The following is a 14,164-nucleotide window of genomic DNA, read 5'->3' as shown; positions in this document are numbered from 1 at the left end:
CCCCCCCCCCGTTAAAAAACATCCAGAAAAACGGCGCGACCTTTGACCGCTCCTCTCCCTTCTATCACTTAACATTGTTTCGGGTTGCCTATATTTCGGTATCACGTGAGATACGTTCGCCGCTCAAATAGTGTATATCGGCATATCTAGATGGCGCTAAAATATTTCCTCTCAAATACAAACAAAATTGAAGAGAAACCAGAAAAAATCTATCGTGTAATTTCTAATACAAAAAATGGAAGCACTAGCTCTATTCCGCTCTTTTTTTCGCTAGGCTAGGTAAGAGAAGAATCTTTTCAAATATAGTTCGCTCCCGAATTTATTTCTTCAAAATTCTATCGCGATCATTTTGCAATGTAGAAGATCATATCAAAATCGTATATTTTAATTTTAATTTTTTGGATTAAGTATCATCTCGTATCCTAAAAGTATCCAAAGATACGAGCGCGCCCATCACTGCCCGTCGCCGGTTCTCGCTTCTACCGAGTGTGTTCTCGGTTTTTCTCCAATTGTTTCTGCTGCATCGGATGTACCTCGCAGAGATCTACATTTTGGTATGTGATTTTCCAAACTGGGACCATTATTTATCTTTTTATCTCAATTTTAATTTCGCCCATTTAAATAACATTGATTCCTTTGTCTGAAAAAACCCTACGCGATAAGTCGCTGCATTGTCGGTTGGTTCTGTCTACGAAAGGACGCCGACTTTTTCATATTGCGCGCTAACTTTCTCGCCAACCCTATTACATTAGGCCCGGCCGTCGCCGCTGGTACACCTACCAGTTTCACTTGCCGTGTTTTTTGTTTTTATTTCGTTTTGTGGCTGCGTTCAATTATGGCTGCGTTCAGGCTATGGTAGAAATCAAGTTTTTCTCCCTAACTGTCTGTTTTTTTTGTTCAATTTAACCTTATGGTATATACGCATTGCCCTTACTACCGGGAACCTATTTATGCACTTTTTTCAAAGAACGTCTAAGCGTTCCGTTTTTAGTGTTTTTTGATTAGCCCCCTCTTTGTTTCTTATTTTTGTCAGCGCCTTATTATAGCCCTTGTTATTGCGCACATTTCGAGTACAAAGACGGTACCGATCTTTTAACTTTTTGTTTTTAGGGCGCTAATTTTGTGCACGTTTATTTTATATCCTTAAACGATTCCAATGGTTATTTTCTTTGTATTTTTATTGTATATATTTTTTAGTGTTCTTTTTGTATATATTTCTAGTGTTTTTCCTGTATATAACTTTAGATTATTCAGTGTATATAATGTATAATTTAGCCCCATTGCCAGTTGCCCTACCGCGTGCGAGCATGTCTTTCCCCTCGTAGATGTCTCCGGTTCGTGGCCATTCCTCTGCGGCCTCCCGTTCTGCCATGAAGCCTCCACGCGTTCCAACGAAAAAATCTCGGGGTTCTCTTAAACTTTCACGGGCGCGTAGCCAGAAGGTCACCGATTCCCCCGACCCCAATAAGACTCCTCGCCGTTCCGCTTCCGCTCAGTCTAGCTCCTCCCTCGCCGGTTCGCGGCTGCCGCTCTCCGGGAGCAAGCACCCCCGCAACGTTTCCCCCTGCCTCGTCGACCCTCTTGGCGAGTCCGACAATTTTCCTGAACTCCAGGTCGAGTCTTCCTCGGAAGAGGAATCCCCACAGCACTCCCCGGCCATCTCTAACGATGTTAGACCCAGCTTTTCGCTCCAGATTCACTCTACGCCGCACCCCCGTCCAGTTGTCCCCTGGGCTCCCGGCCTTTTCTGAAACCGCGGCTCCGGTTTCCGGGTTACCCGCTACTTGCACTATCCCCGTTGTCACAGTTGTTCCCTCGCGTCCTACCTCTCCCGTTGTTTCATCTCCTCCACCCTCAGGCGTTTCTACCCCGCGTTTTTTTCCGCTTAACTTCCCGCCCGACTGTCGTTCTGGTCTGCCTCCGTCGCTCTCTCACCCCACGTCTGACCTCGGTCCTTTCATCTCTGACGTTACCTCGCGTTTTCACCATCTCCTCGCCTCTGAGCTTTCGTCCATTTCCACGGCCACGAGCTCACTGAGATCTTTGACCCTCTGATCTCTGCTTTGGTACCTAACCACTTGGACCTCGCCCGCATTGCCGGCCGAGAAGGACTCGTTAATCGATAAGTTGTTGTCCTGTCGTCCCGCTCCCTCCGAAGTTTCCTCCCACCCTCCCTCTGCCACCTGCGCTAGTCCTGCTGCCCCCGTCGATCCCACTGCTACCTTCGTGAAAACCTACGCTACAACTTCCCAGGTTAACCAAGCCAAACCGCAGACTCCCCTCCCTAATCGCGCTAGACCACAGCCTCCCACTACCAAGGCGCCCGCTCCCGACTTTGCTTGCCCTCGATTCAAGCTGGCCGTCTACCAGAGAGATACATCCGTCACAGTCTACAGCTCCGCCGATGTCCGCGCTACCGTCCTAGAGGCCCAGCATCCGGACCATCTCCGATAACGGTTGCATGTTCGAGTGCAATGACCAAGAGAGTCTCGATCGCCTACGGGATGCCATCAATACCTCTGGTCCCTTGTCCGCAGTTTTACGTTGCGACGCCCCGCCTACCCTCCTGCCTCAGTTCCTCATTACGAACCTCGACCCTACCGTCGATGACGACGCTATACCCTCCCTCGTCGTTGACCAGAACAACCTCTCTTGCCCCCCGTCCAGTATTACCGTTAAGTCCGTCTACGCGTCTAGAACTGACCGTCGTAGCGTCATCGCCACAACCGGTGACGCCTACACTTAATTAGCCCCCCTTTCGCATGTCTTCCTGGGATTCCACCGTTGCCCCCTTCGTGATCGCACCCCCGTGGCTCGTTGTTACAACTGCCAAAAGTTCGGCCACTACGCAAAAGCTTGCAAACAAGCGTTCCCTAACTGCTCTTATTGCGCACGTCGCCACCCTTAGGAGGAATGCCGAGAGGACGATCCTCAGTGCGTCAACTGTATGGATCACAACCATTCTACCACTCATAAAATTAAAACCAATCATTACGCCTCGAACTCGCGCTGTCTCATCTACCTGCAACATCGCAATGCTCGACGTGCTCGCACGCACTTCGCCTAATCGTGTTTAGTCTTCCCTGTATATATTTATCAATTTTTACAATTATGATACCTGTACATTTTCATCATACACCACGCGGTACCACTCAAAATGTACTTACCTCACCTACTTACCTGGCCAACGCTCCAGCCTCGTCCATAGTCGGTAGCCCCCCTGTACCTGTAAATAACCCCAATGTGACTCTTACCACGAATACTTACCCTGTCCTCGCCTCTTGTTCTACCGCTAACACCGTCATCACTCCGTCTACCACAACACCTACCTTTCTTTATCCGCTCGTCGAGAATAGCCCGTGTGTTCTTTGTGCGCGGGTTTTCCTTGACCACAGGTCCTGGTTTAACCACGTGTTGAGCCACGGCGTCGCCCGTGCCAACATTTCCTATCAGTGCCGGTATTGCCCTAGTAGCACAGCACTTCCGTTTTAGGGTTGGGAAAGAGTCAGACCGTTGGAAATGCGGTCGTAGTTGGCTGGTGGTCAGCGCCTGACTTATTACCGACTGTAGATTTTGGTTTGGTTTTCTTACCACCCATAAAACGACACAGAACCCGCCAGCGTTCTTTCCACCTGTAAACCAACTAGTAAACCGACTGCTACATTTTCATTTATAAAATACGTTTTTATCAATAACAGCCATGTATTTATCGTGTACTATTAATTATTATTAAGTATTGTATTTAATAAAAAAAATTTAATCAATATAAATTTATAATTAAACATTTTAATTAAGTTTAAATGATCGAGTTGTACTTAATTTTATTATATAAATGTAAAATCACACCTAAATGAACTTTAAATTATATCTAATAATAATATAATATTAAAATATATGCAATATTAATACTTTTAATCCTTGAAAGTACATATATTTTCTTATTTTATTACACATAATATCTTTAGAACTTAAATTTTGGACTTAATCGAAATAGTGAAAGCCAAATATTTTAAAATCGCGTTTATATCACGGGCAAACTCCATACTTTGAACATACCAGAATCAGCTAAAATTTAGCGTACGTGTAGAACAAATTATAGAAGACAAGTTATTACAAGAATCGCTAACAAAAATAAATATAATATTATAACTAAGTTATTTTATTTCGTAGTTTTAAATATTTTAATATAGTAAAAATATATTTTATAACAATTGTGACATTTTTTAGATGAGCTACAGATGGCAGGACCATCGACAAGAGTAAGCAAACGTTACCATGATTACACGGCCAACTTTATTTATGAGCTATCGCACATTGGCAGTGGTCAAGAGGAAGACGAAACTTTCATAAGGAAATTTTCTTTCTTTCTTTTCCATAGCGCGTGGTAGAAGGGTCGCCATTTTACTATTCAGCTATTTTCGTGGCACTTAACAATTTCCATTATATTTTCAAGCTCTTATTAAAGGTAATTCATTTTCAAATTAATTTGGTATTCAGTCCATCAATTATTATAGTTATTTTAAATATATTTGGTTATAGCTTTTTAATTAAGATTTCACTGCCTAACGTTATAACCTTAAATATTCCTGTTTACAGCACGTGGTAGAAGGTTCACCATTTATCTATACTGTATCGTGGAACTTTAAATTTTCATTCTTTTTTTTTCACAAGTTTCAAACTCTTGTAAAGGTAATTAATTTTGAAATTATTTGGGTATTCAGTCGCTTAGATATTTGAGGTATTTTTGAATATATTTTGCTATAGTTAATTAACATGTAAGTGCTTAACATTAAAACATTAAATTTGAATATTTATTAAGTAGTTCATAGTATTAATAAATAATGTTTTCCTATTTGAATAGTAGCTATACAATTTTGTACTGATTTTATGGTCTACTGTTTTATATTTAAAATGAATAACGGTAATGAGTCTACGCAAGATTTTGATAAAAGTTATATCCCCAGGGGATTACGTCAGCGGCAGATGCGAAGAAATAGAGCTAATTATGTCCAAAGCATTTTAGATAGAGTTTTTAATGAAAAACCACCAGACTATCAACCAAATTTAGATATAGTTGAATACTCTATAGCATCAGATAGTAATGGGGCAATTGAACAAACCGATCGTGAGGAGCAAAATGATAACGGCTATTTAGGTCTAGAAAATCTATCTAATGGGTCTCCAAGCTCATATGATAGTTCTGATATTCAGATTAACGATAGTAGTACAACTGAAGATGGCTTATTAGATTTGAAAGAGGACATTCGAAACTGGGCCCTTAATCATAATTTAGATTTTGTCAGGCTGAATAGCTTACTAGAAATTCTTCGTGCCCATGGCCATAATGAGCTACCGAAAGACTCTAGAAGTCTTTTACATACACAGAGAGAGTGCAGTGGAATATTAACTTTAACTAATGGGGAATATTGGCACATTGGTTTCCAAAGAGGTTTGACAGAATTTATAATTTCTCACCCGAATTATGCTGATGAAATTTCATTTGCTATAAATATAGATGGCCTACCTTTATACAAAAGTTCTAATGTAAATTTTTGGCCAATTTTGGCAGGGGTTTATAGTTTCTCTGGAGGTGTACTAGGCAATATTTTTCCTGTTGGGGTGTTTTGTGGGGAATCTAAACCGGGAATTCTTGACGAGTATATGCAGCCATTTATAAATGAATTAGACGAGCTTAATGCAAATGGTTTTATTTACGGGGGTAAAACATTCAGTTGCAATCTACATGGGCCATTTATATTGGATACGCCAGCTAGGGCTTTAGTGAAAGGTACAAAGGGACATACGGGGTTTTTCAGCTGTGATAAGTGTACAATTAGAGGTTTTAGATGTGATAACCACACTGTATTTTTGGAGTTAGAAGGTTCGGATGAGCTTGTCACACTTCGTACTAACGAATCATTTCGTAACAAGGATAATGAAGAGCATCATTTAGCTGGTAGGCCTTCTCCCTTAGAACAGCTAGATATTAACATGGTAGCCAATTTTCCCCTTGACTATATGCATTTGGTATGCCTTGGTTGTATGAGAAGAATGTTACATAGTTGGGTAAGAAAGGGAAAATTAGTAGTCCGTCTTAGCAGTCAATTGGTTCAACACTTTTCAGAGAAACTCAAAAATTGTAGAGGGTATATTCCATGTGAATTTGCCCGTAAACCGCGAGCACTTAAATACATCGATCGCTGGAAAGCAACAGAACTTAGACAGTTTTTGTTGTATACTGGTCCAGTTTTGGGAAAGGGTATTCTTTCCACAGATGTACTCAATCATTTTAGACTATTACAGTGTGCCATTTATATATTAGCTTCTCCGACTCACAGTAAAAATCTCTCAAATTACGCCGGCGATCTCTTAGAGATGTTTGTCTCTTCTTCCCCAGATTTTTATGGAAATGCATTTGTCAGTTGGAATATCCATTCCCTAACACACTTAGCAGCTGACGTACAAAGATTTGGTCCGATGGACTTCTTTAGTGCTTTTTCATTTGAAAATTTTTTGCAGCTTTTAAAAAAGAAAATAAGATCTCCTAATAAGCCATTGCAACAACTTTTTAAAAGATTGGGTGAATGTCAAAATATTTTAGAAAACAAAAGAAAGGGTATACGTTATGGGCTCAAAAAAGAATTTAGAGACCGTAGAGCCAATTTACCTGATGATGCGAAATCTTTCAAAAAATTTGTGTCCCCTATTTACACAATATCTACGTATCCACCTGACAATTGTTTTCAGTTATCTACTGGCGATGTTATTTTAATAAAAAGCCTTTATCAATCCAAAAATAAAGATATAGCAATTGTTGGTAATATATGTAAATTTCATGACAACAGTTTTACATACCCATTGCGTTCATCACTGCTTGGAATATTTGTGGCTAGAGTATCCAAGCAACTAAAAACCTATCCCATAGATTTAATTGAAAGAAAGTGTTTTCATTATCCAAATAAAAACAACTCATTGTTTACCATAGTTCCCCTCCTACATTATGCATAAATATCATTTTAACTTTTTTAGTATCTGTCAGTAGCGGTGCTAAGATATTTTACACATCCACTCATATCCACAAATGGTTTAAATTTGAAAATTAATTAAAAATTTACTTCAACTGAATTTTTTTTAAATTTTAGTAATACCAATTGAAAATTAATAATAAATAGTAATAATCAACTAAACTAATAACCAAGACAGCACCATCATGCCTCAGTCATCTTGTCAACGGTAGCCCCAAAAACCAAATGTTTTACCCTTTTAAAAATTCCAAGCCTGATCTTAGCACCGCTACTAATATCCCCTTTATATTGTAAAAACTTAAGTGGTAACATTCAAAATGTGTTACAATTTTGTTTAGTATTAGTGTTTAAATTTTTTCCTTGTTTATTCTCGCGAGATTGATAACTTTTCTAATTGCACTTGCTGAGAGGCAATATTTTATTTTTGAAGGATCTTTGGTTTTTGTTTAAATGTATGTGATATTCAACTTTGATGGGGAAGATACTGTGGAAGCTGTTCCCTATTCTTGGTGCCCAAATAGGTCATCGTGTTATTGGCCACCATCACGACAACACGAAGCTATTAAATTAATTAAAGATGGTGCTACACCGAATGATGACTGGAAGCTATATAATGGAAAAATAATGACCAAAACTAGTAAGTTTGATTTAGTAGTAAAAGCGAAAAGGCAGCTCTTAAAAAAAACTTTCTATATTTTCTATTAGTGCCGTATAGCAAAGCTCGTGAGCTTCTAACGAGATCTGAATATACTTCAGACCTTTCAAGCGAGTTGGACATTGGCCGAGGTGGAAAAAGAAAAATACTTAAACGGCAATATGCTCATGAAAAAGTAGCAAACTGCAAAGAGTCAGACTCTGATGAAGGTGAATAATAAAATCTATTTTTCAAAAGTTTATAAAATTTAACGATATTAACATCGTAGATGACACGCAAGAATCTCTTAAAAAATGCCCTAAAAATCGACCAGGTAGGAGACAAATATCGTTGCCAAAACCACCAAATTTTCCGATTAGTAAGAGTTCTTCAGACTTGTCAGCCACTAGCGTTCAAACTTCGATTGAATTGATATGTAAGTTATGAGTATCTAAAACATTGATATGGCCAAGCTAGCTTTTTATCTTAATACATATTTTTCTTGTACAGCAAAAGAAAGGGAGACTGATGCAATATGTAGTAATGTACTACAAGATGAACCTTCTAACCTAATGAGCAGCCCACTACCAGGACAATCGTCTCAACTAGTTAGCACCGCACTATCCGATCAATCTTTTGAACTAATTGGCACTCCACTTCAAGTTCAAGCATCTAAACTGCTCACCACTCCTCTACAAACTTCTAATCTATATGGCCCCTTTCAAGATTATTCTTCTAAACTAGTTAGCACCCCACTACAAGATAAATCCTCTAAACAAGTTAATCTTAAAAGATCTACATTAATTCGTAAATATGTGCAACCTAAAGTGGTGCCTAAAAAAAAAGTTAAAATTCCATCTAAAATTCTAACTGATTTAACTGTCTCTAATGTAAATTTAAATAATAACATTACTCTACCTACTACCATTAGAACTAATAACCAACAACCAGGCATGCTATATGACTTAGACAATCTTAGCGTAAGTGTAGGAAATATAGAAACTTCAAGTAAAGAAAATGTTGCTGCCTTTTCATCACAAACATCAAATCCAGTGTTTTCAGCCTTTATGTCATCTCCATCTCCTCTGAATACCGAAAGACCACAAGTTAATTTCTACTGTAACAAAGGTTTTGAACGAAATTTTGTTGCTTATTTCATTCTTATTCTCAAAAATATCCTTAGTTAAAGCTTCCATTTTCTTTTTTCAGACAATTCACAACGATATGAACCAAGATGTCTTGAAAATCACAATAACTCGACTTCGAGAAAATATTCATCGAATGAAGGGAGTGACGATTTGAGAAAAACAAGAACCTTCGAAGGTATTTACATGGAATACTTCGAAAACCTTTTCATTTTGTAGTCTTATAAAATAATTTAATTCTTAGATCCGGATCAGCAGGATTACCGGACAGATGAAACATTCCGCAGTAGCACGCTTCGTACAAAAGCATCCTATAATGTCAGGAATGTTGGAAGACGTGATCATTTATTAGGTATATATGACATAGTATATTCATTTCTATTGATTCTTAATTTTTATTTGTAACCAACATAGGTTTAAGTCCGGAAAAATTTCAAAGAACTGTGCTTTTTATGTTGACTGATCTGAATGCAAAAATGGATAAAGCCCTTGAAATTTGCATGAAAGACAGAAATGCTCAACCTGATTTTGAAGATCTAAATATTCCCGGATGTCCGGAGTTTCCCTTCAAAACTTTGGAAGAGGTAGAAAAATTCGAACAACTTATTGAAAATGAAAATGTGAAGGACAAAGCTGTAAGAGTTAAAATCAATTGATAATTAAAAGATAAATAATCTAATATACATTTTTAGGTTAAAAAGTTTGCTTCCTTTGGAGGGAAAAAGGTGAAAGATATGACAAGAAGGATTTTGAAGAATGTGATGTGTCACGAGCTGGTTCTCAAATTTAATTGGATTGGAGTTAACAATAAATATGCGTTTAAAGAGCTTAAACTCAAAGATGTCATAATTGGTAAAATACGATCTTGATTAAAATTCTGTGCTCATTTAAAATTCAGCTATTAACCATTAACCAATTTAGGAGCTGTTCAGTTAAATATGAAGGGCAGTAAAGTTTTTGAAATAGAGGGCATAATCCAAAAATGGGTCAAGTATGCTCCTGACAGAGAAGGCGGTAGAAGTAAAAGAAATCAAGAAAAGAAAGACACAGATGACAGTGATTAATAGTCGAGCTAAATGAGTTATTTTTTCCAAGAAAAAAATTAAATGCAATCTCTAAACCAATTGTATGGTTTCAATTTTTTGTGTAATAAAATGATTTTCACGATTATACCGTTTTAAATTACTATTAGGAAGGCAAGGTTTTATTTTAATTTTTTCAGGGTTGTTTTTAGCATTGGAGTGCAATATGTTGTTCGGTATTTTTATAGTCAGCTTCCAAATTCCACCTCGTTTCCAACAACGGTTTCCCTGAAACATCCAACACTAAAACGACAGTAAAATCCGCAGTTGGCCAAGGGTAATCCAACCCCTTTTTAACAGTCATTTCTTAAGATAATACGGCAGTAAAATCGGCGTTGGCCATTGCTTTCTCAACCTTTTTCCAACAGTCGTTTTTAACGGTAAAACAGTAGTAAAATCAGTGGTTGGCCAACGGCTAGCCAACCTTTGGCCAACTGCTCTCTCCAACAACAAAGCGACTGTAAAACATACAGTTGGGCAGGTAGGTCATTGCGTCCAAAAAATCACAGTCGTACCGACCCAGTCGGCCAGATCGTTAACCACCGCAGTCGGGCCAACCGATTTGTGCTACTAGGGTGTGCGCGCCTCGTTACATCCTTGTTCGGTACCTCAAGCCACCTCCCGCATTGTCGTGTCCGCCCGTCTATCGCGCCCGCCACCGCTCTTCCGTCTCCCACGCTCAGTCCAGCTCCGTCGCGTCGTACCGACCACTAATGCCAATTCTGCGACACTCCGATTTCGTTTCCGTCGCTTCGCGGTCTCTCCTGTCACCAAGTAGGCGCCCACACCGAAGCCTACCACCAGCTCCACGCACCTTCCGTTAACCGCGCCTACCAACGTTGGACCGATGAAGGCATTGACACTCTCGCCCGTCTTGAGGCTGCGATGGATACAGACGAGCCGTACCCAAATATCTATCTCGCTAAGCTTTTTCCGTACAAATCGCGCCAACAAATCCTTGATAAACGGAAGAGGGATCTCACCTATCAAGCACTGGTCCTCCAATACCGCAACTCTGCCGAGCCGCGCACTCCCGATCCCGAGCTTTCGTCGACGAATATCGTTTACCTTGTCGACACGCCGTCCTATGACCCTGCCTTCGACGACATCTCGCCAATTGGCCTCAGTATCCTCGAGGACTCCGCCTCTGACCAATTCACGGCTTCTTTTTTGGACTTCAAGTCCGCTAATCCCGGTATCGCGCCCGCCATCTCCGGCATCGTCAATAAGGCCCTCGATAACGATGACTCGGCCCTCGACGACGTTGCAGCGTATGTACCGTCAATCAACACTGCCTCTCCCACCGCCGCCTCTTCTGTTGTCCCTCGCCCACGCGCTTCCCGTAACCACCGCGACTCGAAACGACAACGCTACGCGAAGTACCAGAAACTATACCAGTACATTAGGAAAAAGCTCGCCAAAACTATCTTCAACCGACCTTCCGCTGATACCAACGTCCCTTCCGAGTCCAACATCCGCGAGACCTACGGTACCCTCTTCTCTACGCCTTCGCCGCCGGACCCGGCTCCCTTTACCTCCAAACGGTGCATTTGTGGCTTCCTAAAGCTCATGTGGAAGCACCTGTTTTTGGCTCTATAGTATTAGCTGGTGTAATATTGAAGTTAGGGGGTTATGGTCTTATTCGATTTTTACCTTTTTTTGTGAATGCCCTTAAAAGTTGATTAGATTTAGTAGTAAGTTTTTCTGTTGTGGGTGGTGTTTTGGCCAGAGTTATTTGTTTATCACAGGGGGATTTAAAGTCACTTGTAGCATATTCTTCTGTTGGGCATATAATAATGTTTTTAGGTGGCGTTTTTAGCCTAAGAGTATATGGCTATAATGGGGGGGTTATTATGATGATTGCCGATGGGTTCACATCTTCTGGGTTATTTAGCTTAATTAATGTGGTTTATGAGCGGTTACATATACGTAGTCTCATACTAATTCGTGGGATACTATTAGTTAACCCTTTTATAGGGTTATTTTAGTTTCTTTTAAGTGCAAGAAATATAGCTGCCCCTCCATCTTTGAATCTGGTGGGGGAATTGATTTTATCTTTTGGGATTTTGGGTGTTGAAAGATTATACGCAGTTCCTTTAGGGATCGCATACTCCTTATATTTTTTTTCTTTGGTTCAACATGGGCCTTTATTGTGTAGTTATAGATTATTTAGCTGTCTTAATTTGCGAGAAAGTTTTATTATCTTAGCACATATTATTCCCCTTCTACTCTTTGTTTTGAAGTTAGATTTTTTAGCCTTAAATAGTTTAAGAAAAATATCAATTTGTGGTGTTGGAGATAATATGCAATTTTTAGGTAGTGAATATTTTTAAGTTTTGATTTATGCTATTAAGAGTATGTTTTGTAGGGGTGTTGTTTTTTGGGTTAAATTTATTAATAAATGGCCAAAGTTTTGTTTTAGAGTATTCTCTTTATGAGGGGGGTGTTAGAATGAGTTTTATACTTTTGTTTGACTGACTAGGCCTATTTTTTCTTTCTGTAGTGTTGATTATTAGAAGAGTTGTACTTTTTTATAGAAGAAGTTATATAAGAACTGACTTAAATTTTAGGCGATTTTCTTACTTGGTAGTCTTATTCGTTTTGAGTATGGGTTTATTTGTTTTAAGCCCCAATTTAGTATCTTTGTTACTAGGGTGGGATGGTCTTGGTTTAATTTCTTATTGTTTAGTAATTTTTTATTCTAATATTAAGGCTTATAACTCTGGTATAATCACTGTTTTAATGAATCGTATTGGGGATGTTGGTATTTTATTAGGTATTTCTTTTTTGGCCTCAAACGGGAGATGAAATTTATTTGATTTCCTCTAGAGGATTTGGGTAGAAATTTAAACATAGTTGGGGCTTTAATTATTTTAGGAGCGATAACTAGGAGAGCACAGTTACCTTTTTCTTGTTGGCTGCCTGCTGGTATAGCTGCCCCTACCCCTGTTTCTGCTTTAGTGCATTCTTCTACTTTAGTGACTGCAGGAGTATTTTTACTTCTTCGTTCTGAGGGTCTTTTAGGTTTAGAGTGAAGGGGGGTTTTAATAGTGATTTCTTTATTAACCCTCATTATGGGAGGTATAGGTGCTTGTGTAGAAATAGATTTTAGGAAAGTCATTGCTTTATCTACTTTGAGTCAATTAGGGTTGATAGTGTTTACATTTTCTTAGGCCTTTGAGAAATAGCCTATTTTAATCTTTTGACTCACGCTATTTTTAAGGCCTTATTATTTTTATGTGCTGGTTTTGTTATCCATAGTATATTTGGCTATCAGGATATTCGGAGATTGGGGGGATTAATACAGAGTTCTCCTCTTGTAGGCCTGGGGCTCTTAGTAAGTTTTTTAAGATTGTGTGGGATTCCTTTTTCTTGCGGGTTTTACTCTAAAGATTTAATTATTGAGCTATATCTTATAGAGTCTAAAAATGTCTTTATTGCTTTTGGCTTTTTTTGTGTTTTTATGACGATAATTTATAGATTTCGTTTAGTTTACTATTTATGTATAAGAGATTATCAGGGGGGATATTTACTTACTTATAAGGAGGATAGAACTATAAATTTTTCTATTGGAGGTATAAGACTTTTAGGGGTAATTTTCGGAGGGGTAGTCAATGGCTTGCTTTGGACTATGTTTCTAGTGTTTATTTATCTTTTTGGGGGAAAGTTTTTACTTTTACTTGTGTTCTTTTGGTGCTATTTTTAGTAGTCTTAAATGTCCTCTATAGAAGTTTTTTAGTAAAATTTGTTAATGTGGTAATAAATTTTTTAATGGGAATATGATTTTTAAACTGGGTTAGTTCTTACCCTGGGATGTTTTTAGGGGATAAAATTGGCAGGGTTATGGTTCTGGGGGATTTAGGTTGAAATGAATTAATAGGAGGTGTAGGTGTTTATAAAGTTTAAGGTGAAATAAGAGTAAAAATGCAAAGTTATCAGTATAACTTTTTAGGTTCACAGTTAGGTCTCATTTTATTATCTATAGTTTGTTGTCTTTTTTATTACTTGTATAGTTTAATTAGAATATAGTTTTGAAGCAACTAGGGTAAGAATTTTATAAGTATTTTTAACCAAAGGTAGTTTGGGTCTGAAAATCCCAGGTGTTTTTTACACCATAAAAATAAAGACTATGTTGTCAATTAACATCTTTAAAGTTAGCGGCTTTATTTATTTAGTCTCTTTAATAGGAGTGTTTTCAATTTTCTTATTAACAATAAGATACCTCTATTAAGGATTAAGGCTAGGTAGGCTTACAATTTTTAATTGCAAATTAAACTC

The 14,164-nt window shown here is 38.5% G+C and overlaps 3 protein-coding genes across 3 annotated transcripts; all 3 read left to right on the top strand.

Annotated features, from left to right (window-relative positions):
- The first annotated feature begins 4,162 nt into the window (after positions 1–4,162).
- LOC149960379 (uncharacterized) lies at positions 4,163–7,008 on the top strand. Its single transcript, XM_090156179.1, has 3 exons — positions 4,163–4,259; positions 4,379–4,465; positions 4,597–7,008. The coding sequence occupies exon 3, from the start codon at positions 4,888–4,890 to the stop codon at positions 7,006–7,008; it is 2,121 nt and encodes a 706-aa protein (XP_090012305.1). The 5' UTR covers positions 4,163–4,259; positions 4,379–4,465; positions 4,597–4,887.
- A 64-nt stretch (positions 7,009–7,072) lies between these two features.
- Positions 7,073–8,596, top strand: LOC149960378 (uncharacterized). The gene is made up of 5 exons (XM_090156168.1): positions 7,073–7,662; positions 7,731–7,889; positions 7,949–8,095; positions 8,170–8,549; positions 8,591–8,596. The coding sequence occupies exons 1-5, from the start codon at positions 7,476–7,478 to the stop codon at positions 8,594–8,596; spliced, it is 879 nt and encodes a 292-aa protein (XP_090012294.1). The 5' UTR covers positions 7,073–7,475.
- Positions 8,597–8,635: 39 nt separating this feature from the next.
- LOC149960377 (uncharacterized) lies at positions 8,636–9,944 on the top strand. The gene is made up of 6 exons (XM_090155081.1): positions 8,636–8,787; positions 8,869–8,982; positions 9,049–9,156; positions 9,219–9,439; positions 9,497–9,656; positions 9,726–9,944. Exons 1-6 carry the CDS (start codon positions 8,727–8,729, stop codon positions 9,866–9,868), a joined length of 807 nt encoding a protein of 268 aa, XP_090011207.1. The 5' UTR covers positions 8,636–8,726; the 3' UTR covers positions 9,869–9,944.
- Positions 9,945–14,164: the final 4,220 nt, after the last annotated feature.

Source organism: Leiobunum rupestre, chromosome 1 (assembly GCF_980474605.1).
Source record: "Leiobunum rupestre chromosome 1, qqLeiRupe1.1.hap1, whole genome shotgun sequence".
NCBI classification, from domain to species: Eukaryota; Metazoa; Arthropoda; class Arachnida; order Opiliones; family Sclerosomatidae; genus Leiobunum; species Leiobunum rupestre.
This window is presented reverse-complemented; position numbering and strand designations above follow the sequence as displayed.

What these genes read in the sequence shown, in the direction of transcription:
- LOC149960379 (XM_090156179.1), top strand. Translation starts at nt 4,888, where the DNA reads ATGGTCTACTGTTTTATATTTAAAATGAATAACGGTAATGAGTCTACG.
- LOC149960378 (XM_090156168.1), top strand. Translation starts at nt 7,476, where the DNA reads ATGTATGTGATATTCAACTTTGATGGGGAAGATACTGTGGAAGCTGTT. An exon ending in AGAGTCAGACTCTGATGAAG is followed by an intron (nt 7,890 to 7,948) that starts GTGAATAATAAA and finishes TTAACATCGTAG; the next exon opens with ATGACACGCAAGAATCTCTT. An exon ending in AACTTCGATTGAATTGATAT is followed by an intron (nt 8,096 to 8,169) that starts GTAAGTTATGAG and finishes TTTCTTGTACAG; the next exon opens with CAAAAGAAAGGGAGACTGAT.
- LOC149960377 (XM_090155081.1), top strand. Translation starts at nt 8,727, where the DNA reads ATGTCATCTCCATCTCCTCTGAATACCGAAAGACCACAAGTTAATTTC. An exon ending in TAATTTCTACTGTAACAAAG is followed by an intron (nt 8,788 to 8,868) that starts GTTTTGAACGAA and finishes TTCTTTTTTCAG; the next exon opens with ACAATTCACAACGATATGAA. An exon ending in AAAATGTGAAGGACAAAGCT is followed by an intron (nt 9,440 to 9,496) that starts GTAAGAGTTAAA and finishes ATACATTTTTAG; the next exon opens with GTTAAAAAGTTTGCTTCCTT.